The 25,186-nt window shown below is 47.7% G+C and overlaps 1 protein-coding gene across 1 annotated transcript in view; it reads left to right on the top strand.

Annotated features, from left to right (window-relative positions):
- Positions 1 to 7,711: 7,711 nt before the first annotated feature.
- The window catches only part of LOC142586818 (putative 4-coumarate--CoA ligase 2), a 53,323-nt gene continuing 35,848 nt past the window's right edge, over positions 7,712 to 25,186 (top strand). The window contains exons 1-2 of the mRNA XM_075697684.1: positions 7,712 to 7,834; positions 9,153 to 9,354. Of these exons, the coding sequence (XP_075553799.1) occupies positions 7,712 to 7,834; positions 9,153 to 9,354 (325 nt within the window). The remainder of the gene's footprint in view (positions 7,835 to 9,152; positions 9,355 to 25,186) is intronic.

The following is a 25,186-nucleotide window of genomic DNA, read 5'->3' as shown; positions in this document are numbered from 1 at the left end:
TCCCCTTGTCGCGCGACTCTTTGTGTGACGGTACTGTGCTTTTTACGCCTTTCTGACCTCTTCACCCGTCACGCAATGGTTCCTCTGCTATTCGCTTTGCTTAATTTCCGTACTGGTGTCACTTCCATGTGTGTTTGTAACACTACGTCAGTCCCGCTTCATTTCTTACACAAGTTCCTCGTTCGGGCTGAGCCAGTGCACTTAATTTTCAACACGAACGGAGGTCCACCTGCCGCTTACATCGCCGCTGTAGACCCTGTGCCTTCGAGTCCTTCACCGCATCCCATTGCCACATTCGTCGACTGTAACCTTATTCTGACGCAGCGCGAGAAGCTTCATTCTTTCAGCTATTGATTTGGTTGCCACAGTACTTTTTTGGGTAGAGTGACAGGTGTCTCCCAAAACATGCTCTCGTGCTCCTCTGCGGCAGCGAGCTTACCTTGTTTTGCCCACAGAGAGGCGGGTTATTAACGAGCAAGTGACCGACATGATCACTCGCGGTGTTATTCAGCCATCAAGTAGTGCGTGGGCATCCCAGTCGTTCTTGGTAATAAGAAATATTGTTCCATTCGATTTCGCGTCGATTTTTGTCGTTTTAATTAGATCGTGCGAAAGGATCTCTATACTTTACCGGGCATAGAAGGTGTACTTGACTGCTTACCAGGCGTCCGATTCTCAACTTCCTTAGATCTTCGTTCCAGATACTGCAGGTGCCCATGGCCGAGGCTGATCGTTTCAAGACCACATTTGTCATACTGGAAGGCTTGTAATAATTTAATCTCATGCAGTTCAGCCTTTGTAATGTGGCGGCCACGTTTGAACAGATGATGGACACTATTTTGCCTGTCCTGAAGCAGAAAACATGCCTCTACTGTTTACGCGATGTTGCGGTGTTTGCGCCCGACTTCGATACACATCTCAAACGCTTTAAGCAAGTTTCGACTTGCCTGACTTGCAAGCTGGCTCGCGGCTAAACTTAAACAATCGTTTTTCCGGTACGATACAATTAACTCTAATGTGATTGAGGCAGGTTGTTTCAACACGGCGTAATTCCTCATCGGGCTAGGATCCGCGCGGTGGTCGAGTTTCCTAAGCCATCGACACATAATTCCCTGCGCAGCTTCATAGGCCTCTGCTCACATTCTCGCCATTTTGTGCGAAATTTTCCTGCCATCATTACAACCGTGACACAGCTTGTTCCTGGCGCCAGTGAGGTTTCTCTCTGGTCAGAAGAGTGCGACTCCGCATTTACCACCTTACTTCCTCACAACAAATTTTGCGTCACTTCGATCGGAATGCACCTACGAAAACTCACACTGACGCCAGCGGCGATGGTCTGGTTGCAGTGCTAGCACAAAGAAAAGCTAGCTTTGGCAAGGACGTTGCCGCCAACGCCAGCCGAGCTCTTACCAAAGCTTAAGTTAACTATCTGTGACTGAAAAGGAATCTTAACTATTATGTGGGCTCTTCCTACATTTCGGCCTTGCTTTTACGGTTGAACGTTAGACGTCGTCACAGAGCACCATAGACTTTGCTGGCTGTCGTCGCTCAAGGACCCATCTGGACGCGTCGCTCGATGGGCCCTACGCCTACAGAAATACGACATCAGGGTTGTCTACCCCTCATGGCACAAACAATCTTACGCCAACGCTTTATCACCGACGGCGACAGCGTTTAATCCCTGGTCTTTGCTCTGTTAGCTTTTCACACCACCGACTTCGCTTCAGAGCTGCAGAAGGACCGATGAATTGCCACTCTTGTGAACCTTCTGAAGAATGTTATCGGACTGCCGAAGTGTCGCGCGTTTCGCTATCAAGCACTACACTTCGAATTTCGATATGGACTTTTCTACCACCATAATTACCACTGCGATGGCCGCATGTAGATTCTAGTAGTTCCGCACAAACTCTGTAGCGATATCTGTGCCTAATTTCACGCCAACCTGCAATGGGACCATGTCGGTGTGCCCGAGACCCACACGTGCCTTCGACTTCGATATTACTTATGGGCCATGTACGATTACGTCAGCAAATATCTGCACTCGTGCCCTGATTGTCAACGATGCAAATCACCTCCTCCAGCCGCTCCGTTGCAGCAATTTTCATGCTTAGTCCGTTCCTTGACCATGTTGGGATTAATTTATATGCTCATCTACTATGCACAGCCGCTGGCAATCGTTATGTCCTAGTCACGGTCGATCACCTGGCTCGACATGCGGAAACCGCTGCCCTCCCAGCAGCCACAACGCACGATGTCGCTTCTTTTATTCTCCATCACCTCGTTTTACGCCATTTGCACTCCTCTGAAGTCTTCAGTGACCGAGGGAGCGTGTTCTTTCTAGAGTAGTGAAGTACCTGCTTCATAAATGCAAGATTACACATCGCAGCGCCACCGCCTATCCCGGCCAGACAAATGATCTGACAGAACGATTCAACCATACTGTAGGCGACATCCTGTCCATGTGTGTCACCTCGGATCATTGCAAATGGGACGTTGTTCTAATGTTCGTAACATACGCCTACAACACCGCCAAACGGGTCACAGCCGCAGTCTCCTGCATTTTTCCTTCTCTACGGCCATTAACTTTCCTGTACCATGGATGCAATTTTTCCATATCATCCAGGTGCTTCATAACACACTCCGGTTTACTCCACCGCTAACCATGCCGAAAAATGCCCGCAGCTCGCCTGCTCGCTCACTACCGCAGAATAATGCAGCCGAAAGATTCTACGTGACGACGGCCGACCTGCGCCTACCTTCCCGCCTGCATACCTCATACGGCTCTGGGTCCCACCGGCGAGTTGTGGCCTCTCTTCCAAACTACTTCTCAAATTTGGCGCTCCGTATCCCGTCGTTCCTCAAACCTCGCCCGTTAACTGCATCGTCGAGGCAATTGCTCCCCGTGTGACGATCGTCGCTGAGGATGTGATATTGTTCATTTAGGCTCCATCCTTATTTTGAGACCATTGTTTTTTCATCACAGTACGTTGCCATGATGGCTCCTTTTTCAGCCGGGGGTGACCGTATGGAGGAAGAACGGCACTAGAAGGTTCCTTCGTCATCGCCAGTGTCAGAGCCAGATGACGAGTGGCATGCTAAAAAGTGCCGTTTCCATCGCTTGTCGGGCTGCCAGTTCGCCCTTGCAGCTGAGCTATGGTTGCTGTCGCGGCGTTTATGGCTGTCGCTCGACGACTCCAATAAACCCCGCCCCGCTATGCTTTGTATCCCTCATCGCGTATGCAGAAAAATCACCGTGACTGATAATTTCTGGTGTTCACAGACATATTTCAGTTCTAAAGGCTCCTTGACGGTTCATGAACAAGCAGAAAATAATGGCCAATAATAATGGATATTCGGCGTAGACATTATAAAAGCTCTGCAAAATAGTCCCTCTCTAGTTTGACAAAATTCGTATGCACTATTATTGCACTTCCGCTCGTTGAAATAACGCTTCACCGGCTGCATGCTCTTATAACTCTCGTACAAATAACGACCGGTTGTTTGTTCTTGCGGAGCAGTATTTCATGACTCATTGCGCATAAATTGCAGGTTCCGTTTCAATGGATCAAAGTGTGATCCTACGTGGTCTTGCTCTCCTAGCCACATTTCAGCACGCGAGATATACGACTTGTTTATTTGGCTTCATGGTGTTAAAGTTGGTGACACTCGTTTCTCCCGTTTAGTTCACTTGCCATGGTGGACCAATGGCTGTGGCGTTTCCTTGCTGAACTCGGTGTTGCGGGTTCGAGCGCAGCCGCGATGGCCGTATTCCCATGGGGTCAGAATGCAAAGACAGTTTTGTAAAGTGCTTCGGGGGCACATTAAAGAACGCCGGGTGATCAGAAAATTTATCTGGAGCCCGCCCTCTCCTATGACGTGCCTCATAATTACATCGTGGTTGTAGCACGTAGACGCCTAACAATTTTAGATGTCATGTTTCCAACAGGTGCGCGACAAGATAAGTGGAGTAAGCATAGTAACGTCATCATTAAAGAAAAGCTTGATGATGTAGTGCTTTTAGCGTTCAAGAGAAAGTGGCAACGGATATCCCTTTGATGGAACACGTGCAGAAACAGGAAAGCGTTGTCATGCGTCACATTAAACACAAGTTTTGACAGATGTACGGTGACGTCCGTTTAACAGGCACACTTGCACTGCAAGAAAACTTGGTCTATTACTGCGGCTTATTTCGATGTTCATACCAGGGCTCAGTATCAGGAGGAATTTAACGCTGTTCACCACACGAGTACAGGACCTATTGCAGTGGAAAAGTGCCGGTATTTCTTTCCTCGTTACAGCATCTGTTGAAAAGTAGGAATATCAAGAGCGTGCAAAGAACAGAGGATCTTTCTTTTATAATACGAATAGAGCTCTGCCTTATCTTTTGCACATTTGAACTCATTCTGGTAGAAATATATGTAATCTTCTTTTGTTCTGGCATCTCCGTTCTGTTTTTCATGATCTCAGCCACTTGCGTGCAGCTCCAGCAGAATATCATGTTCTACATTATAGCCATGCGCCTTTAGCTTCAACATCTGAAGGATGCTTGCACGTTTTGCCAGTCTCAGCACTAGCATGGTTTGCTGATACTTTCTTAAATTGTAGTTGTCATTTTTTGTCGACATGCGACAAAATTACGGCATTTGCGACTTTTTCACTAAAGCTCTGGAATTTTATGGACTTCACCCTGGACCCTTGGTTACAGTAGCCACCCTTGCGTAACCCCTTCGGAAGACAAGTTTCCGTGTTCAGTGGACATGGCACCTCTTTTGATGCTGTAGACATCAGTGCGAACTGTCAACAGCACCGCGTGTATCACGTAACTTAAACCAAATTTTAAAAATTGGAATGGTACACTCAAAAGAGTGGCACCAAAGGCATGTTGTTGTTCACAATCGTCTGGATTTCCTGGGATTACTTTTTGAGTCGCAGTCACTTGCTAATTAGTTACGTTTCATCATGCAAAACGTTATATTTTCTTTTTCGGGAAAATGGTCATTTTAGAGAAGCTGTAGAGCACCCTTGAAAACCCCCAATGATGTTGTTTGTATGACAGTGTTCCAGCGGGCTTTGAGGAAGGCTTGCGGAATATTAAAACAAAATGGTCTGCATACGCTCCTGGACATCGGAATATCGGTGCTTTCGATCGTGTTTCGTAAGAATGGAGCCCGCGTGCCCGCTAATTGTGAAAGAAAACATCGGACGTCAGACAACAAGTACCATTGTCGTGGTGATGGGAATCCGCAATGGCACTAATTAATAATCGATGTGGCGGCACAGAACCTGGCTTACAACACGCTACTTACTGTTCGACGGGCCTGTAGACTTAGTCCTTTAGAAACACCGTTGATGGCGCTGTAACAAAAATTTCCAAGGGCGCAGTCACGTCATTGTTTATGTTTCGCGGGTTTTCTTCAAAGTCAGGAAAAAAGGACTACGTAAAAAAATGACGTGCAACAACTGTGTCATGTTTCTGAAGGCGCTGCACAACTTTTCGAATACGGTTCGTGCTCTTGAGCGACTAATTGAAATTTTCAGTATTGAACGTAAACAACTAGCTCATGAATGACACAATTAGAGTAGTCTGAGTAACCGAGACGACTACGAAGAATACGCCATTGGTCTCATTCTCCTTAGGTGTACCGTTTTATTTTTAACGATATTTTCGAGTTGCCTAAAGCACACGCTATATAACAAAGACCAATTAGCTTCCACGGCATACCGTGTTCGCTAACTTGTAGAGGAGTAAATGAAGTGGCTATCACTGACAATATCATGCTATTGATGTTTCACTTGTGTAAAAAGATATTCTGGCTCCGTTCGCTGTCACCATATTTTTATTTAAACCCTAAATTTACATTTTGTGCACAAAAATACGTTTAGAGTTAAGATAATAACATTTCGAATGAAATAATTCAAGCATATTTTGTTAAGGTTGTATTATTTCTTCCATAATCAAACAAATTTTCAGATGGTTTGGGGCTATCCAGGAACAGTTACAGCACGCCTATCACACCAACACAGACAAAAAACCTTATGCAAAGCATTTTCGACGAAGGTCAACGTCCATCTTCTCCAAAATAACGTACCCATTTCTGCAGTTGGTCTGACTGGCAAGGATAATTGAGACGCAGTTTTAGTGCACGTTAAGAAGGCTACAATCGATGAGAATGGCAAGTAAAGGACACGTTTGCTTGTGACCATGGCCACAGCTTGACATTGATTAGCTCTTGTGTCCTCTGCGAGAAGCGCTTTCATCTACAGAAAGTTATAGCCGTCGCTTATGCATTTAATGTCATCATCGTCATCGTCAAAATTATTAGCAGCAACGGCAGCAGCTTATTTTTATGTGAGTTTCAGCATGAATGCCTATTTGAAGGATTCCCATTTACCCCTGTCTTGCGCTAGGCTATTCTAAGTTACGCCTGCAAGCTCCCTAATTTCATCACTCTACCTAATTTTGTGCCGTTGTCGACTGCACTTACATTCCCTTAGCACCCATTCTGCAAGCCTAATGGTCCACTGGTTATCTGCCCTACGCATTATATGGCCTCACCCACTAGAACCTCGGCCCTCTCCGTTTGTTCTCTGATTACCACCGGTTTCTTCCCGACTCTAAACGTTACTCCTGATTTTTTTTGTTTCATAGCTCCTTGCGCGATCTCTAACTTATTCTCGGTCTTCTTTGTTTGCCTTCAAGTTCCTGCTCCATACGCATTCGTTTGAAGCTACGTAGAGCAGATATAAGATTACATAATTATTTGCTAATTGTGAAATCAAGCAGTTCGTTTATGCAGCTTGAAAGCGCCGGCGATCGATACGCGAAGTGCTCACACGTGTTGGTTTATTGGGACTTTTGTAGTTAGCGTATGAAACCCAAATTTCACAGCTACGTCAAGGAATAATACGAAATAATAATAATCAAAAGCGTGCGTGCGGCGAAAAGTCACTTTTACCAATTATGCAATACGTGCATTTAGTATGTCCGGATAATAAAGTTTTATTGCATATTTCACCCGTCACGTGGTGTGAACCTTCCGCGCAGATTTCTGCAAAGTGTGACACCCGAAAATTTAGCTACTCCCTCTTGTTTCCATGCCATCGACTGAGCATATAGACATCGCTTAGGCGCACATCATGCAGAAGAGATGTGCACTAGCATTACCCAGCGTAGCATATTGCTGTACAGCCAGCATTCAGAAACTCAGCGCGTTTTGCGGGCATTCTCAGCTACGACAGATCTATGGAAGATGCTAGTATAGCAACAATAAAGCACACATGGCGTCAGCTGAATGTTCCCTACACCGGAGCGAGTAAGAGGAAACGCCGAATGTGGGCTAATTGATACCGCGTCTCTCGAAGACGCACCAAATTGCGGTTCGGTGTTGGCAAATTCTCATAATAGGCCTATAATAAGATAATAACTAAGCTATTGTTTTCACATTAGGTTATACATTGTGTGCTTTCCTCAGCCTATGTGAAAGGACCTATCTGCTTCAGACAAATACAGATCCACGATTTCTAAATTGATGTGACAGTAATATTGGCCTCGCCCGTATTTCTTCTTCCTTGCACGTGGTTATTACGGTGGAGAGTTTCGAAGTAGCTGATTATACGCATTCATGTTTTTTTTTTGCATGCTCTTCAATTTTGTAATTGTTATTACAGAACTTGTCTAAAGTTGTGGGCCGTAAAAAGAATGACGACCAACATGAAGGCAACAATCAAGGATGGCATTGTGTACTCGCCGTACCCGAAGGTTGATATCCCGTTGTGCTCCGTCTACACAGCTATGAAAGAATTCCTAACAGCGTCACCTGAACAACTTGCACTGGTGAGACACTGAAGCTATATCGTGCTTTTTTTATTTAAAAAAAGCAGTTGTGAGTAGCGCTTGTCTTTGTCTACCTTTCTTCAAGCAATCAATTCTTCTAAGAAATACAACTTATGCTGATTCAACATAGAACGAGAAAGGCATGTTTTTGGAGTTTCCTTTATGCTGCCCAAATTATCCATCGACACGAACTTTTGTATTGTTTTGCAGGGCAACCAGACAAAACGCAGTACAACGTGCCGTACCTATCTTGAACATGCATATGTAAACGTTTGAATGCCTACTCTACAAAACCGTGGAGCCAAATTGCATGTGTTGCATCACATAACTACGCATCAGTTGTGAATAATTGAACAGCCATACCGAAGATAATCTACGCATTGTTCTGCATAGATTCTAAAGAAATAGGAAGGGCTGTGGTGGTGGATAAGCCGCCACCTCCGGTCATTTGCCAGCGAAACGCATTGCAAAGCAACTTATGATGCTTTTGAAAGCTCAGCTTCCTCCACCACCCAAATTTCGCGCCAGTCTGACCGCTTCCAACGCGACCAATGATATAATATTTATCAACTTCTTTGACATAGACAGCAACAATTCAAAAGCTAATCAGGAAAGCCCCAAATAACTTCTTTATTGTGTCCGGTGACTGCTTGTCAGGCCTTGCCAGACCATAGCACCTAACTCTCTGCAGACCTCGGCTGTCTCTCCATCGGCCTATTACCCATTGCGATACAATAGTAGACGACTGGCGACCTGTTCTAAGCATTATTTAGCTTGCACAACTGCAGTTCCTCCCCGTAATCTTGAATAGGCTGATTAGCTACACCATTTCGCCACGTAGCCCACATCACCGGTATCCTTTAAGCGAAGGTTAAGCCTGTCATTGCCGTCTCACGTTGCGTGGTTCTCAGTTTCGTTCTTATGCTTGAAGTTTAGCACTTAACACAAGTGCTTACGTACCATAGCTTTAGCCTATAAGCTATAGTTTAGTCCTGACACAACGCACCGATTGCGTAGTTCATCTTTGGTAATATCTTATGATGCGGGTCACGAATGAGGAATACCTAATTAAGTCCTAATTCCGTTTTTCTTATTGTGAAGTTTTTTATCTTCATTGGGATCCACTATAATTTAACGTCATAAATCTACTGTCAAACAGGCCCGTAAGGCTCACTACAATCACGAACTCCTCTTTCCTTGGCCGGGTATTGAACATAAATGTTACCCCCATTCACAGGCGTTACAGAACACGAACTATAAGGAGCAGGAAATAACTTTTTGATTTCTTGTCTAATAAGTGTCACTATCTCCTTCACAGGTGGACGAGCAGATGCGTCTCACCCGTGGCGAGATCTTTTCTCGCTTGAGAAGATTCGCAGCGGGCTACCAGGCGCAAGGTATCGGATTGGGCGACCGCGTGTGCGTACATCTGGAAAACAGTGTCGAGAACATGGTTGCTCTTTATAGCATCACCTTCACCGGGGCCTCGGTGCTGCTGTCGAATCCTGTGCTCAGTGAAAGTGAGTGTACGGCATGCGCTGCATTGCATTGCTTTGCTACCATTTTCGCTGGCACAAGAAAGGGCTAACAGCAGCAGAGTTTTCTTGATCTTGCGTCAGCTGAAGTATAGAGTGTTTCATGGAAAGCATGAAACCGGAAATGACGAAATCAAAAGAAGAGAAGCCACTGAACGCAGAAGGTTTGCATATAAGCTGCTGTGTTGTACAACTTCAGTGATGATGAGGGCAGTTCCCCCTAAAGTTTGTAATTCAGTTCTTATCGTTCCTTAGGTGTTACTGCGTACTGATGATGAGGGCAGTTCCCCCTAAAGTTTGTAATTCAGTTCTTATCGTTCCTTAGGTGTTACTGCGTACTCAACATGACGTAAGGTGAGCATACGATGGTCGCTACTATGGTCGTGAAGCGCTGCTGGCCATTAACTCGCTAGTTGCACGTCTGTGTGATTTCGACATGGTGTTTTCGAGATCTTAACACATATATGAATGACGTGGACAAAGCATCCATACTTATCAAATATTCCAACAGTTCGTGAAGCGTGAGTTTTTGCTGCATTCAATAAATTCTGGTATCCTTGCTGATTATCCTCACATCAATAAGACACATGGGCCTATATATAAGACAAGCCTCTTATGCTAAAATTGTTCGTGTGCAAGTTTTTAAGTCAATCCACATGCTGTGCGCGATGGGTGATGGTTGTTCGTAGCGCGCGTTCGTTTACACTGCACGCGATTAGCCTAGGCCGCGCGGATGTCGTCAGCGGCAAGGCGCGGCCACACGCTCCTGCTGAACCGTTTGAAGCCGAGCACGTAGTCTTCTTGGAGCAGAGCGTGACCACAAGTGTGACGTTCGAGTGGTCACGAGCTCGTTACGAGACCTGCTTCGCACTGCACGCCTGGTGGATTTAATTGGATCCAAACGGCGCCTGCGGCTACGGAATGGCTCATTCGGATCCAATCCATCGTCTAATTCGAGAAAACGGCGCTTGCACTGGAAGATTCCCTAGAGTTTTCTACACTATACTAGAGGGAGCTGTGGCGCTACGATTGTTGAGCCGCCATGGGAATGACGGGAACTAAATGAATTTGTCTGATCTTCGTGCTTGCTGATTCAGGCCTCCTTGTGGCTTTGTTGATTACCCTTTATATGTCTAGATTTTCCTAAATTTTGGAGCAATCTATATTCTTCACTTGAGCGTGCCGAGGTGGCCACATCGAAACGCGGCAAGCCTCGCAAGGCACTGGCTTCCCGCGATAAATTCTTAAGGGTGTTTCATATCGCTTATCGATGCATGCGTCTGTCGCGTGATGGTTTCAGTATCGGGACTCTGTGCTAGAGGCCTTGTGTTCGAATCCTGCCTTCGAACAATTTTAGTAATGTTTACTTAATTGTTTATTAAGCAGTACATTGCTGGAAATGATGAGCTTACGAAGCCCTTTGAAGGCAAAAGGACGAAGTTTCGGGAAATCCATGTACTTCCCTTAACTTCCATGCTGGCGCAACCACTGCCATTGCAGCTTCCGTAGACCCTAGCGCCAGAGTTCGCCTAGTAATCATTGCCTGAAGCTCCATTGGTGCGTCGGAGTTGCTCGAGGAAGAGTGGCTGGAGGTGCAAAATTCGCCTGAACAGCTCGGGAGAAAGCAGCCTCCAGCGTCACCTTCGCTCGTTTCTAAAAACGAACAGTGCGTTGGTTGTGCGGCGAACTCGACCCCGTCATCGGGTGCCAGCGAGGCAGTGGAACGTTGTTGTTGCCTCCTGAAAAAGCGGGACACTGTTCCCATCGTTTCTTTCTAGAGAGACCAGAGACCACGAGAGAAACTCTGCGTGCTCAAAGTATAAGAGCTAAAGCTCTAATACATTGAGCGTGCAGATATTTTTCTATTACACAACAAAAGCAACAAACGAAAAAGCCTGGTTTATGTTGCGTGGCCAACAGGACACCACGGTAAAAATCTCATTTCCATTCTTGTCTTTAATTTCCATTTTCGAAATGTTATTCTTAAGCAGTGTTATCGATTATCGCAATTTCGTAGCCAAATAGAAAGGTCTTGAGGAGTGTTTAGCCACAATTATTTAGCGATTAAGGATATTTTTTTCCCGACGTGACAGAACAGTTGGCGACATTTTAGCGAATGTGAAGTTAAAAAAAATTGTTGTTTCAGAAATACCATTGGAGAATGCAATTTTCTTTTATTCAAAAGCTACTCAAAGGGTGCCAATTGGCTATACGTCGCATATAGTCCCTGCCATCCTAATCAATAAACAGTAACCTGCACTCACGGACGCTATACGCTGGGGTTATTTGTGCCGAACGAAACAGGATCACGAAACGCGCTAACATTATGCTCAAGCAATGCACTTTCTTTTTTTCTCCAACTAAGTTTTCATCGCTTCTTGGCGTTTTCCACTGTGCGGCGGTGGCCTGTGTGGCTCGCGGCCACCTCTCCCGCTAGGTGACACTCCGTGTCCAGAGGGTGCTGTCAACTGTCGTGGGATAGTCACTGAACAAAATTTGTGAGTACCGCAAAGGTACGCGGCACGCCGGCAATAGCGGATGGCGGCAGCCATGTCCCTTCCAGACTGCCTGCACGCTGCCTACGTGCGTTGAGTAAGAGGCGGATTTCCCCACTGAATTTCGCGTTCCGTTTGGCGAAACTGGATGATTTTTCAAGCCAAGCTTGTATTGCCTCACCAGGGGCATTCTAGCGGTGACGCAAAAACTCAGTTGCTCCCGAGCAGAGCAGCTGCGGGAAAGGGCGGTTTGATGAGCCGACAGCTGCACCGGCGCCGGAGCATGAGTCATTAGTGGGGATTGCACAACCAAGCAGAGCCGTTCGGCTTACGCCGGGGACGGAAAGGGCAGGGAAGGGCGTGGCGCGCGCTGCGCGGGCTTCGTTTGCGTTCCGTTCATTCTCAGGAAACGGATGGGAGTGCCAAGCGTTGGTGTGTTTCCCCGTGGAACTGGCAGCGTTCGACGAGTGGCGGCGAAAACTCGCCCGTGCAAGGGCTCGCCGGCGGCGCGCCGATCCCGCCGTTATAGCCTAAATGAAATAACCTACCCTTCCCCTACTGGAAAATGGGGGTAATAGAAGTTTGCTCTGCGTGCGCCTGGCCTTCGTCACGGTTAGGTAATCTACCGGTAAGGGTGCGGGATTGCTTTGGCCTCTCGCTCCCTCAGCTCGGGATCTTCTTCTCGTTGTCAGATTGCCTGGGCTCGTGCGGCTCCAAAGGCGCCTATTGGCGGCGAGGAGTTACGGAGTCGCCATCTATCGGAAGCGCCTCGCTGGCGTAGTATGAGGGATCACGTGGCGCGCTCCTCATAGGTTTTGCTGTCAGCGCTCATTGAAAACACCACGCGCGAGCTCTCCCGGACATTTCTGCAAGTACTTTCGAGACGAGAGAAGTTTCTTACTGTCTAAATAATAATGTTCGGCAAACTGAAAGCACACAATCGTATACAGACGCTATCACTTTAGCGAATATGTACAGTGAACGCCACTGCGCGCAGTCGCCGCGATGGAGTCTCCCGAACCGGCTTCTTACGTGAAAGGTAGGTAAATGCTGAGAGCAAACTATCTGAAATATGTTATTATAGTGTTTGTATAACTAAGTGGAGCGTAATAGAATGAAGCCTCAATGCAGCGATCGCGGAGATTCGCAGTGACCGACTGCGCGTCTGCATGCTTGTCCGCGCACTGTTTCGCTTTCTCCGCGCGCGCGTTTTCGCACCGTGCCATGAGCTTTAGGCCGCAGAATATGAGCATTTGACAGTATACAAGCAACCATTGTTGCGTGGGCGCTATCAGAGCGGTTCAAAAATAATTTCATTGTAGAGACTTCGACGCCTACGGGGACAGTGATGTGCCGTCGCGACGATTCAATCTTTTTTTTTCTACTAAATTCTTTGACCTTTCAATACTATTTCTCGAGTTGCGTCGCACTGTATGTTTATCGGTGTTCTCAGCGTGCAATTCCCCGCTGCTCCTTTTTTGTAATCCAGTGCATTAATTCATAACACAAACATGATCATATGCCATGCTTTTTTTAAATGTGCTTCTTACCGCTGCCTTTCCACTCAACTGAACTTGCCAGTATCTATAGCATCGACAAGTTCATAGACCAAACCGTCATGACATTAGTCGGGCAGCGGACTCGGGCGAGCGTCTCAGTGCGCGTTTTCAGAACATCGCAGACCGGGCGCCGTAGCAGAAATCTTCCTCGCGTCTGTGCTTGCTGCATACCCGAGTTGTAGCCGATGACTGTTTGCCGGTTTTATGTTTCGCGAGCCAAGCTTCACACAGCTTCTTGTCCTACAGCTATGTGTGAATAAGGCTGACACCGTGCTCCGTCGCGTGCGTCCGGCATTGCGGCACCGAGCAGTAGCCTACCATGTTGTGCGCCTTCAAAGGCAGCCACTACCTATTGTAGTGCTTTCAAGCGTTGTAAAGGAGACACTCGAAGCGGGAAAATCTCGCCACTAAATGAGGACCGCAGCGTACGAGGGAATTTAAACTCGTTTTCAGCTCGCTTCGGCGCGCCCGAAGCAGCCGACGCGGCCGCTATGCCCACGTGATCCCTCCTAGCACGTCACGCCGACGGTGGCGCCAGCTTTTCCAGTGGTGGAGCTCGAGGCCAATATAGTCCCGAAGTTATCGGCGCACGGGAGAACGTTGTTATACGCAGAGCGCGTCGTAGCGCGTCGTAGCGCGTTGGCCGCTTCCGGTTACGTTGGCGGCTCCAGTGCGTCTAACCATCACTCGAATATACGTTGTTTTTGGCAGCGTGACGTAACGTATGCGCGCGTTCACTCTACGTCATTCTTTCATCATACGCCCTTCCACGCTAAGCTCTTCATTCACGCAAGGTGCAAGCTTGTTTTCGTATACGGATAGAAGAACTATGTGTAGCAGTGGGCTTTTTATCAATGATATTCGTGCCTTTGCTCATCTCCAACTTGTAGTGCGCTTCAAGAAATTTACTGTGTTCTGGAATGTTGTCATGTTTCTTCTTCGCCTTGCTAGTACTTAACAGTGGTGCAGTGCTTCTGAAAGCCCACCCTGTCTTTGTCGATGGTAGTACTTCTTTTATTCCGGACCCTCTAATCGAATCAGGTCATTAACAGGTAAAGGTATATCTTAGAAGTCTTTGACTTGCTTTGTGCTGCCAGCAAAACTGGCATCTTAAGGAAAGCATGCCATGACAAAGTAGGATGTCAATGCTAACAACGAATATCCGTTCACACTAGAAACATACAGCAATAAGGAAGGTCTTTATTGCAATACCAAGTTTTCACACAATAGCAGGCATTCGACTGTGAAAAGAACAATCTTGCCCGACGGCTGTATTCATTTTATCATTACATCTACAGAGGAAATTGTGGGCAAACAAGGGAAGCCTCAGCCTAGAGTCAATGGTTCGACAAGGGGACATGAGGGCCATCGCAAGTGCTCCTTGACTCCCTGTTCCTTGTGGTGTATCACATGAATCTTCTGGGTTATCAACTGTCGGCTGCCGGCAGCCTGGTTAGTCTACGCTTGCTTGCAATGATTTTCAGAGTCAATGTTTACGTACAACGCGTTTTTACTCACGCTGAAAGTTTATTGCTAGGGAAGTAGATATAAAGGAAGAAACTCAAGCATGCACAGCCTAATGAAATTGAAAGTGGCACCCATAAAACCGAAAGACGTAATACCATCCAACCATAAACAAGACAGCGAGTTCAATCCATGTATGCATCCGGGAAGTCTATTTCTTCTGTGGTTAACGCTCCCGATGCTTCGTTTACGTGTTTGTCATCCCTTTTCCAAATGTAGCATGCATGCGCTGCCAGGCAGGCTTTCTCGCCTTTGTTACTCCAAAGAAAACATAGCGCAAATGAGAGCTGTCCACATGAACCGAAGAGCTTGCTTGAGATGTAGGTACTGCGTGATTTTCCATGGCGCAATGTAAAGCGGGCCGCGCGAACAGAATAGCTCACTCGAAACCACTTCTATTAGCTCCATCGTTTTCAAAAGCTTCAAGCAGAGCGAGGCGCGCGAACCGGGCAGGTAAAGTTTAACTGCCACACGCACGTGCAGCCGCTTGAAAGCAGCAATTGTCCAGCAACCTGCGTCTAAGTTATTGAACAAGTTTTCCTCGCACAAGCGAGTGTTCTTTCTGGCCAATTCTGTGTAGCCTCGCAGAGTCTCGATGCCGGTCGTCCTTCACGCACGCAATGCAGAAAAATGCCTTTCCGGACTCTGTTTGGTTGTTAAGTGCGAAGGCGCAGCAACCAGGCACAGTGTTGCGGTAACTTCTGTCGCGTGCTTTCCCCAGAAGCAAGGTGCTCTCGCCAACCAGAAGGTGCACGCTCTCCGTCCGTGTTGCGCACACTTCGTGTTCGACGGGTTTACTGAAAGTACCTGGAAAGGGTAGAGCGGCAATAGGTCACGTGACGCGACCCAGTCACGGGCAGCCGCCACAGTGCACGGAAAATAAACGTGACACTCTGAATTTTTTTTCCACTGACTCAAGCGTAGAGAAAGAAATTATACAATTGCGGACAGTCCACAGAGCCCAGCGGCCGAATTGACTGCAGCGCACCAAGCCGTCGCCGATAATACCTTAACCACACTTCCGGTTTCGGTTTCGGACGTGCGCGTTTTCAACGCTTGTTGCTACGCGTGATGCCTGCTGCGCTGATCGGTTTTGTGCGCTTTTTTTTATTTTGCTTCTGCAGCTCCACCGCGCGCGATCTCCGGGCGGAATCGTTTTATTACTAACATTGGTCACGAACAATTTTTACAAGCGTCCATCAAATATGTGTCACGTGCAATTTCATACACACGCCAGAGACCTTGTGAAATGAGGAAATCATTATTTTATTCCATATAAATGCTCGTTGCAGGCTTTTTTTGCATTCATCTAAAATTGTGGCGCCAGATAAGCAGCAGCAGTTTCCGTATGAAGCTCCACCGGACGACGTCAGCTGACAAAAGTCAATTACAAGCGTCATTTTGGTATTAACATATACGAATAATGCGTGTAGAGGTGAAACGTGCGAAAGCGGTGAATGGGTGTCATTACAAACAAGAGCAGTTCACTTTTGCGTACACGGCGTAGAATATACCCGACTCTTCCCAAACCAATACCGTACATACCACGAAAACATCCTATTTACAAACAGTCCCCTCTTCCCGAGACTTACTTCCTGCACTTTGACAGCACGAATACACGGGCTACTGTGCCTTTCCAGGAGAACGTGGCGAACAATCGAAGCGATAGTACGCTACGAATAGACAGAGGTGGCCACAAGACAGGCTCTCAACCAAACCATGCTGGACGCTCGCAGAATTCCTTCTACTCGCACTCAATACAAATGCGTGGGTGCAAAGCCTGTCTTCAGTCGCTCAGAAGACAGAATTTCTGAGTTACAAGTTCCTGGTGATTGAGCCCCTTAGCGTTATCATTTGCGCATTCTGCCTGCGCAAGCAACACACTCCCGTGTTATCACTCTTGATAATTGCTCGTCGCGTTTTCAACATGCGTGACTACCGAAACAAAGCCTAAATTGTGGCGGGGCCATAAAAATTGTCACAAACTTGTCGCCGTAAAATTCAGTACGCGCCAAACTAACTGTCACCAAGGTCCAGCTGCTTTTCCCTACGTCAAGACAGGTGCGGCGAGCGTGCCTCATAAGTAACAAAAAAAGTACCGAAAATGATTTCCAACAATGTTGGGCGGCAGAGAAAGTGTCATGAACTTGTCTTGTCTGTGCATTAAAGCCCGAAACTTAACTGCGCACCACGGCCGAGCTGCTTTTCGCTAACGGCGTCACAGCGCCAGCCGCACCCACAGCGCTTGAAAAGTACCGAAAAAGTAACGAAATTAGTTGCAATAATGTTGGGGGTCACACAAAGCGCCAAAACTTATCACGGTAAGATTCAGTACACGCGAAACTGCGTCACTGCGCCCTGTGCGACTAGCATGCCCAAAAACTACCGAAATGAGTTAAAATAACATTGGGGCTCATAGAAAGCATCGCAACATATCCCAGTACGAGTCAAAAATTCAAGTTAACTGCGCCACGACGGCCGCGCTGTTCTTCGTTGACTGCGTCACAAGTTTAGCCACGGTGCCGGGTAGTAAGCCTAATTGCTTGAAATGCGTCGCAGACTGTGGAACAAAATTTCTCACCTTGCCGTAGTCCAATATTGCAGTGATGCGATGTCAATGTTCAGACGGAACGCAAGAATTCGCCGCGAGCCCACCAAACTAGGCTATATCCAAAAATAGAAAAACAGGGAGACCGGACGCCGAACAGGCCAACGCTCAGATGCGCAGCCGGTCTCGCTCGCTAGTGTCTGACTTCTGGCTCGTCATTCACCGATTCCCCTGTCGCTAAGCGACAGAATTAAGCCGCAAAGTTTTTATTTAATTTATAAGCAGATATTTTTACTTTTGCCGGGAAAGAATAAAAAGAAATGAGACGGTTTCTGTTAACCCCATTTCACATTGTTTTTTTTTTTTTCGATGCTCGCGGTAGCAGACGGTCGGCGTTAATACTAGCGTGACGCATTTCCTGTTGCCAGTTTCCGCCCGAGTGTCCCCTCTTGCATAATTTTCTTCTCTATGACTATAGCGTGAGACACAGGGCCACTCGCTCAGTAGCAAGCAGCAGCGAAAGACGCTGACAAAGAAATTGCAGGCTATTCTGTAAACCTGTGGGAGTCGGTGTTCAGCGAAGCTTTAGTAGATGGTTACCCAAACGTGCCCGCAAGCGTTGGTGCTGGACTTCCCTTAACGTATATGTGTTAATGTGCAGGTCTGTTTGCTTTATTGTTTCTTTCCTCACTCTGTACGTGCATAATATGCACGCGTCACGCACATCAACCACAGACGCACACGCACATGTGCGCACGCACAGACAAGTACACACACTGGCCTGTAATGGCCGCCACGGGTCAATTTTCTCACCTGTGGATATGTTTTTCGGCCTGTGGTTGTTTTGTACGACGCCGCATAGCTCAGTCGCCTTAGCGTTTTCGAAGCAGCATCTTTTGCCGTTCTACAGCAATTTTCGCTGTGGCAGCAGTGCAGTACTTCATCTGCGTAAATATGACGTACTTCTCGTTGGCTTGTTAACAACAAGACCAAGATCGTGTCCCATAATTGAGGTCTCCTTTCACAATTGCCAAGAACTACCAAATTTGCAGGCTAAGCGTTGGCCAAGTACGTCATTTTAGTAGGAAAATGAGGTGAGCCATGTCGTTCTACCCTCGCTGGCATTGAAATTCTGAAATTGTAAGGTAAACGATCGATTTCAGCTGCCGTCATACAATGTGTATATTATTATTAGTATTATTATTATTACATTAGTAAAGTTAGATTCTATAGACCCTGTTGGTCAATCCACCGTTTATTCCCCACGTGCGCGCTTATTAGAGCAATGTAAAAACTCTCGCTTGATGCGTTATTGCCAAGCTAGCCTATAGCATGCCGTTCCAAAAATACCACATTTTATAAAATGTACTCGACAGGTTTAGCTGCAATGTTACTAAATCTGCGCCAAATTCAGGGCCAAATGTACGAACTCCTTCGGCTCACTTTAGCGACACAGTAGTAAAGAAGTTGGCAATCCTGTTCAAGAGACTTTGCTGCATATTATTGCGCTAGAAACTAAACGGCACCAAATAGAGCGTCTGCGCCGTCGCCGTTGCCGCCCGCAATGTCCCGGCGTTATCGATGGCGCATATGTTTCCTGCACGCCGACGGTTGAAGATCATGCGATCTACTGCGCGTAAGACGGCGTTAGCGAGGGGTTAAAGCCAGATGGCTGGCGCCTTGGTTATTAAGCGCGTCAGTTTTCGACAGACGCAAGCGCCGTGTAGTCCCTTTGACTGCAAGGCGAATGTTGCCACGTAGACGCTCAAGCAGCTCGGCAGAGGAGCACACGCGGGGTTGTGCTTTCCGCTTCTGTCATGAGCTTTTTGCGCACGCGCGCTAGTGTTCCTTCTGAGCAGCTGTGTGGGCACAGCTACGAATGGAACGGATGGACAATGCGAAGCTAAAACACACTTGTTTTGTAGCTTTTTCCGTCCGTCTCATCTCGTCGGTATACTACCGAGGGGCGACGCCTGCAACGCCGCTGACGGAGCTCCTCACCGCGGCCGCGTTTTTGACATGCCTGGCCTTTGCAAGAAATCTGTGCTGTGTATCGGCAGTTGCCTCGCCTGTTGCGAAGCGCCACTATGTCGCTCACGCGCATCGTAAGGTACGCCTTCCGTGGAGCTTGAGCGGCACACCATGAATATCGCGATCACTCCGACTGCACCTTTGGGGCCCCATGTGCCATTTTATAAAGATAAACTATTTGTTAGCGCGTTTCCAGAAATTTTCCGTATCGGCTATGCTTCTAGCCTCTCACCGTGGGCCGACCCAGGAGATCGCGAGCCTAAAAATGTTGGGCGATATGTGTTACATGGGAGCATTGGTCACCGTTCCAAATTGTATATATTCCATATTTGTATTATATTTATTAAAGAAACATAAATAAAAAAATTACCGACGATTACGTTACTTCCTAATGCGAAATTTGAGCGCAGCAAATAAGCTGTTTCACCTTTTGGATAGATTGAGGCAAAGAAATCGAGCAACACATGTATGCGCTATCACATAATTTTTTTTATTTTTCACACGTATTCCTTTAACAAAGACTCCACTAACAGTTCTTGACAGTCATGAAGGAAGCTTTGTGGTCGGAGAAATAGACTAATATATGTTCGACTTGGTACACCAATGCTTGATTCTCAAAGACGAGATCTATACAAGTGCCTCGCGAGGTTGTCACAGCCGTGGGGGAAGCAGAGGCTAAGCGCCGCCGCCGAGAAGACCCTGCCGTTCGCGCCGCCGAAGCGGAGGCTCATCGCCGCCGTCGAGAGCAACCAGCAGTAAGCGGAAGCGGAGGGGGGCGGCGTGTACACCCAGCGGCAAACGATGGGGGCAGAAGCGCGCGCAGCAAGCGGACAACACGATAAAGGGAGGAGGGAAGAGATAGCAGCGACTGACTGATGCCGCTGACGGCGATAGTGAGTCAACCCCAGCTATCCGCCACACAAGAACAGGGGGGGGGGGGACCCTTTCCTCCTCTTTCTGCATGGCGGCGACGGTGTTCTATGCAGTCACGTTATCTTGACTCTCTAGCGGCGTCAGCGGCATCCAGCGGTATCAGTCGGTCGCTGCTAGCGCTGGGGGGATGAAAGGGGGGCGGAGCTGGTTACGAGGCCGACGACGACGCCGACGACGACGACGACGCGAAACCCAGGAACGGACGCCAAAGAGCTGCGCTCTAAAATGTTCGATCGCACAGTTTGAACAGTGGACCCCTATAGCGCAGTCGCTCGACGCCTTGACCATCAGACCACGGGCGCATGGCTCAGCCGACGGAATAGAATATCCTTAAAGGGGCTGACACCCAATTTTCACGGTACCCACTTTTTTAGTGCAATGGGAAGCTTACCGGCCACAGCGTCTAATCATGAAGTAGTAAAGCGGAAAACGCCGTGGACATTTTTTATCATAATTTTTCGATATGCAGTGAAGATGAAGTCGTTCACTGGACGCATGCCGAAAACTGTGGTAGGTGAGCGCGATAGCGATTATAGGCCGACACTAGTGGCAGGCAGACGACAAGTGCGGCCGTAGGTGTGAAAAAGTATTATTTTGTTTACGAAGTCGATGTTCCTTCGATTCATGTTTTCGAAAGTGTTAAAGTATTTCTGCGACAATAGCTACGTGTTCTTGCGGTTCCCTATCTAACTGCTTTGGTACTTGACGAAAAACGAAACCAAGCGCATCGAAAACGAAACGACGCTTTCACACGTGATACACGGTTCGTGTCGCTGTAGCCAAGCGCGCGCTTCTGATTTCTGATGTCGTCTCTCGTAGACCTGAGCGAGCTGGAACAAATAACCTTAGCTCGGTTACGTGCTCAGAATTTACATCCTTACGAAGTAGCACCCAAATGTCGTGCTTCAATGGAAGAATGCGGCGCGGAAGCGACGAATCCGACTTGCACGATAGACCACCGTCCCCACCACAAGCAGCGCGCCTGGAGAATGCCGATTGGTAAATGCTCACTCACACTAGGCCTGCCCGACACCGATTTCCGTTCGCCGCCTGTCGGCGACCGCATTTTCCTTTCATGTGGGCGCGTTTGTTACACTGTACCGACGCCGACAATCTGCCGACAGTCGGCTGAGAGCTCGGCGTGGGTACAGTGTGACATAGGCGCCGCCACGAGGGTAAAAAACGAACCTATTTAAGGCACAACTCGTCGATGGGACATTGTATCACAGGGAGATCATAAAACTCTGGGTACTTGCAAACTCGTGCTTTACTCGCGCGCATAGAACAGTATGAGCGGCGCCATGCATGTGGAACGAGGCGAGCGCCGCTCGTTAGCGTGGACTTTTTTTACTGTGTAATGTGCATAGAATAAAGCGCAAGTGTCTAATATTATACTAACTGCAGTTTTAAGCAATAGTTATACTGTACTTAATGACAGTCGACTTACGTATAGCAATCTCTTCGTTTCGAAGTATCAAGATTTCGCCGCCAGGCCTCGCCACTGACTGGGTTTTCTGACTATCTTCGCCAATTTAACATCATATTTCCTACTTAAATCCTGAACAGCGTACTGAATTTTATCACAATAAATCATGGTCAAATAATTTCAATCAACGTCTCAGAAAACATTCTGGCTCGTTGTCAGTCCCTTTAAGCATTGCTCGCGTGCAAGCCATCGCGTTCAGGCAAGTGGCGCCTTTCATTGCTCTATAAATTACATGAACAGTCTGTGCAACGTTTCGCCGTCGTCGATAATTGCTCATAGAAATATTAATGTCCTTAGTTTCAGTCCGTTTTCTAAAGAACATTACCAACATCAGATGCACGCTTTCTCTTAGCCTCAGAATTTGAATGCCAGTTGGCGAAATATGTCTAGGCTTAATAGCTTTGCAATCGCACAGACTGGTGAACAGAGACAGCGGCATTCCATAAGACCACAGGTTAGACAGCTTTGCATGCTGGTACGAACTGTAACGCAGCTATGCAGACCCTCCCAGCCGGTGCCGTCGTCTTCCCAGACGCAGTAGCCGTAGTGTTAGTTCTCTGTGCGGGATTTCTGCCGCGAAGCACCGCTTCCCGCACAGCCGAGAAGATCGTGCGAAGCGCTAATCGCACTGAAGCAAGGCTGGCCCACATACGCACCAACACCTCTCCGTGGTCCCGGCACCCCAAACAACGTGCTGCTGCGTGGGCGGCGTGCGCTGCTACTCAAACGCCGGCGGGGCCCAGACGCGGCACTGCGGGATCGGAAGGCCGAAACTAAGCTACAACACCGACGAATTCCTGCAGTGCAAAAGCGCGGAGCGAACGCACATCGTGCCCACTTTGAACATGCGGAGTACGGGAACTTCGGCCGAAGCAAACCGACAACGCCTACAAGGCCGTGTGGTTCTAGCCGATGCTGCCTGCCGGTGATCGCGTTCTTTCTGTTGCTCTGTGTGTCTGCGCATGTCCCGTCACGTGTAATTACTTAGCCAGTCTGTGTTTACTGCAATTCACCTTGCCACCCAAGCTACGAGCGCTATCTCGCCTTATATTCTAACGCATTGCTATCGACTGCATTGTATCGTCCTGATGGCGAAACTGTGATATTTGAATGAATAATTAAATAAAATTGTCCAATAGCCGGATTCGAACACAATACGTCTAGCACAGAGGCCGGATGCTGCAACCATTACGCCACGGACGCTTCTCCCCTATAACTGCGTACCCCGTATTCGGATAGTAGTTGGGACGTGTTAAGTCCCGAATATTATTGAAAATAATTAAGAGGAAGCTTTAGCTGAGGTGCTCCTATCTAAATACATGTAAATGGATAATTCGTTTTTCTCGGCAACCACTGCACTAAAATTCATAAGGTTTGCTGTATTTAAACGAAAGAACTTAGAACCTAGTGACTGTTGGTTTCGAATTTTTTTATTTACGTCGTTAAGCTTTTATGAAAAATTGTCAAAAGTCTAAAACGTTCAAATAGCGACTCTCAAGTTTGCAACTCTGTAACTCAGCAACAAAAACTGATAATCCAATTCTGTGAATCGCATCTGATAGTACATCTAAAGCGGACAAAATTGGTATGTCACAGATAAATCTAAAAAAATATTGTAATATGCAAATACAGCTTTCGCAGAACCCTTGTACACAAGGTAACAAATTCACGTAAGATATAAATTGATATAGGCGGCGTGCACGCCGATGGCCGCGCCACTGGTGGCGGCCTTGCGCGGAACGCATGGGAGAGGAGCGAGCCACGCGCCGTAGCACGCCGTAGTTTGTTGCGTCGCTGATAGTGCTTCTCCGTCTTGTTTGTGTTTTGAGAGCAAAATAGGCAACACCCTTCGCATGTGTGGGATGGCCAAAGCTTCCGAAGAATGTCGAAGAAGAATTGTTGCAGGGTGGGGGGCTCAAATACCGGCGAAAACGTGCCGGCGATAGGGTTCTAATTATTCCCCGCAAAGCGTCATCAGCAGGAGCAACGGTGTCAATGGATCGTCGCTTCGGCGCGAAATTTCTTGTTCTCATCCTTTCCTTCGTCGCTTCGTTTTTTTTTCTTTTTTATTATTATTTTTTTACTCGATTGTAGTTAGACGCGTAAGCGATAAGTCCTTCTGCAGTGCGGCATGTGGTTTAAAGGAATTTCGCTAAAGTTCGGAATGCCGTTTGCCGCTTATATTGTTTTCCACGAAGTGTCCTGTGTGGAACGCTGCCTTTTTGTCTCTGAGAATTTAAAGCTACATTGTGGGAGACGCCACTCCCTTAACTACGGCGATGGACGTGGAGTCGCCTGGAGAGGTTCCTGGTCCCTCTACGTCAACAGCGACCGCACCGAGAAAGCGGTCTAGTCGCCCGAGTGACACCTACAGCGAGGACACTGTGATCTACTCAGGGACCAGTGATGAAACCTCGGATGACAGCGACTTCGTGCCCGTAGCGAAGCACAAAGCAAAGAGAAGGCTCGTCAGGACGTCTCCTTCCACAAGTAAGGCAACTGTGATCTCGACGCGAAAGCCATCAGACCTCACCATTTTATATGTGCCTGTGGCTGCTTGTTCGGGGTCAGATCAAAGATATAAGGATCAATGGCCGTAAGAACATCCTCGCTATAGATGTCACAAACCGCAGCGCGCTAGACATTCTCAGCAACGTTAAGGTGCTGGATAGCATCAACGTACGCTGCTATAAACAAGACCATCATGACTCTACGGCCGGCGTTGTGTATGACGTAGATAATTCCATAAGCGATGCTGACCTGCATATACTCATCAAGCCGGCGACAGAGGGAATTGCCATATTGCAAGCCCGTCGCCTGCAAAACTCGCAGTGTGTCAAGTTAACTTTCAAAGGAGACAGCCTACCGTCCCACGTCAAGGTCGGTCACTTCCGACACATTGTACGGCCTTTTGTGCCAAAGCCGCTTCAGTGCAGGAAGTGTCAAAGGATAGGGCACGTTAGTGCGGTTTGCACAAACGCCGCCGTATGCTCACGGTGCTCTGGGTCGCACAGCTCCGACGCCTGTTGTGCAGAAAACCAAAAGTGCGCAAATTGTCAGGGCTCTCACGATGCAACTTCGAAGAATTGCCCACATGTGAAAAATGAGGCGAAAGTCCTGAGGCAAATGGTCAGGGATGGTTCCTCGCACAGGGAGGCTGCCGCTAAGGTGCGACGTCGACGTTCACGTCGCCGGAGATCTAGGAAACCCACTGCTATTGCTAAGAATGCACCGCGTCCAC

The sequence above is a fragment of the Dermacentor variabilis genome, chromosome 7 (assembly GCF_050947875.1).
Source record: "Dermacentor variabilis isolate Ectoservices chromosome 7, ASM5094787v1, whole genome shotgun sequence".
Classification (NCBI taxonomy): Eukaryota; Metazoa; Arthropoda; class Arachnida; order Ixodida; family Ixodidae; genus Dermacentor; species Dermacentor variabilis.
The sequence above is the reverse complement of the archived record's forward strand: the minus strand, read 5'-3'. Positions and strand labels throughout refer to the sequence as shown.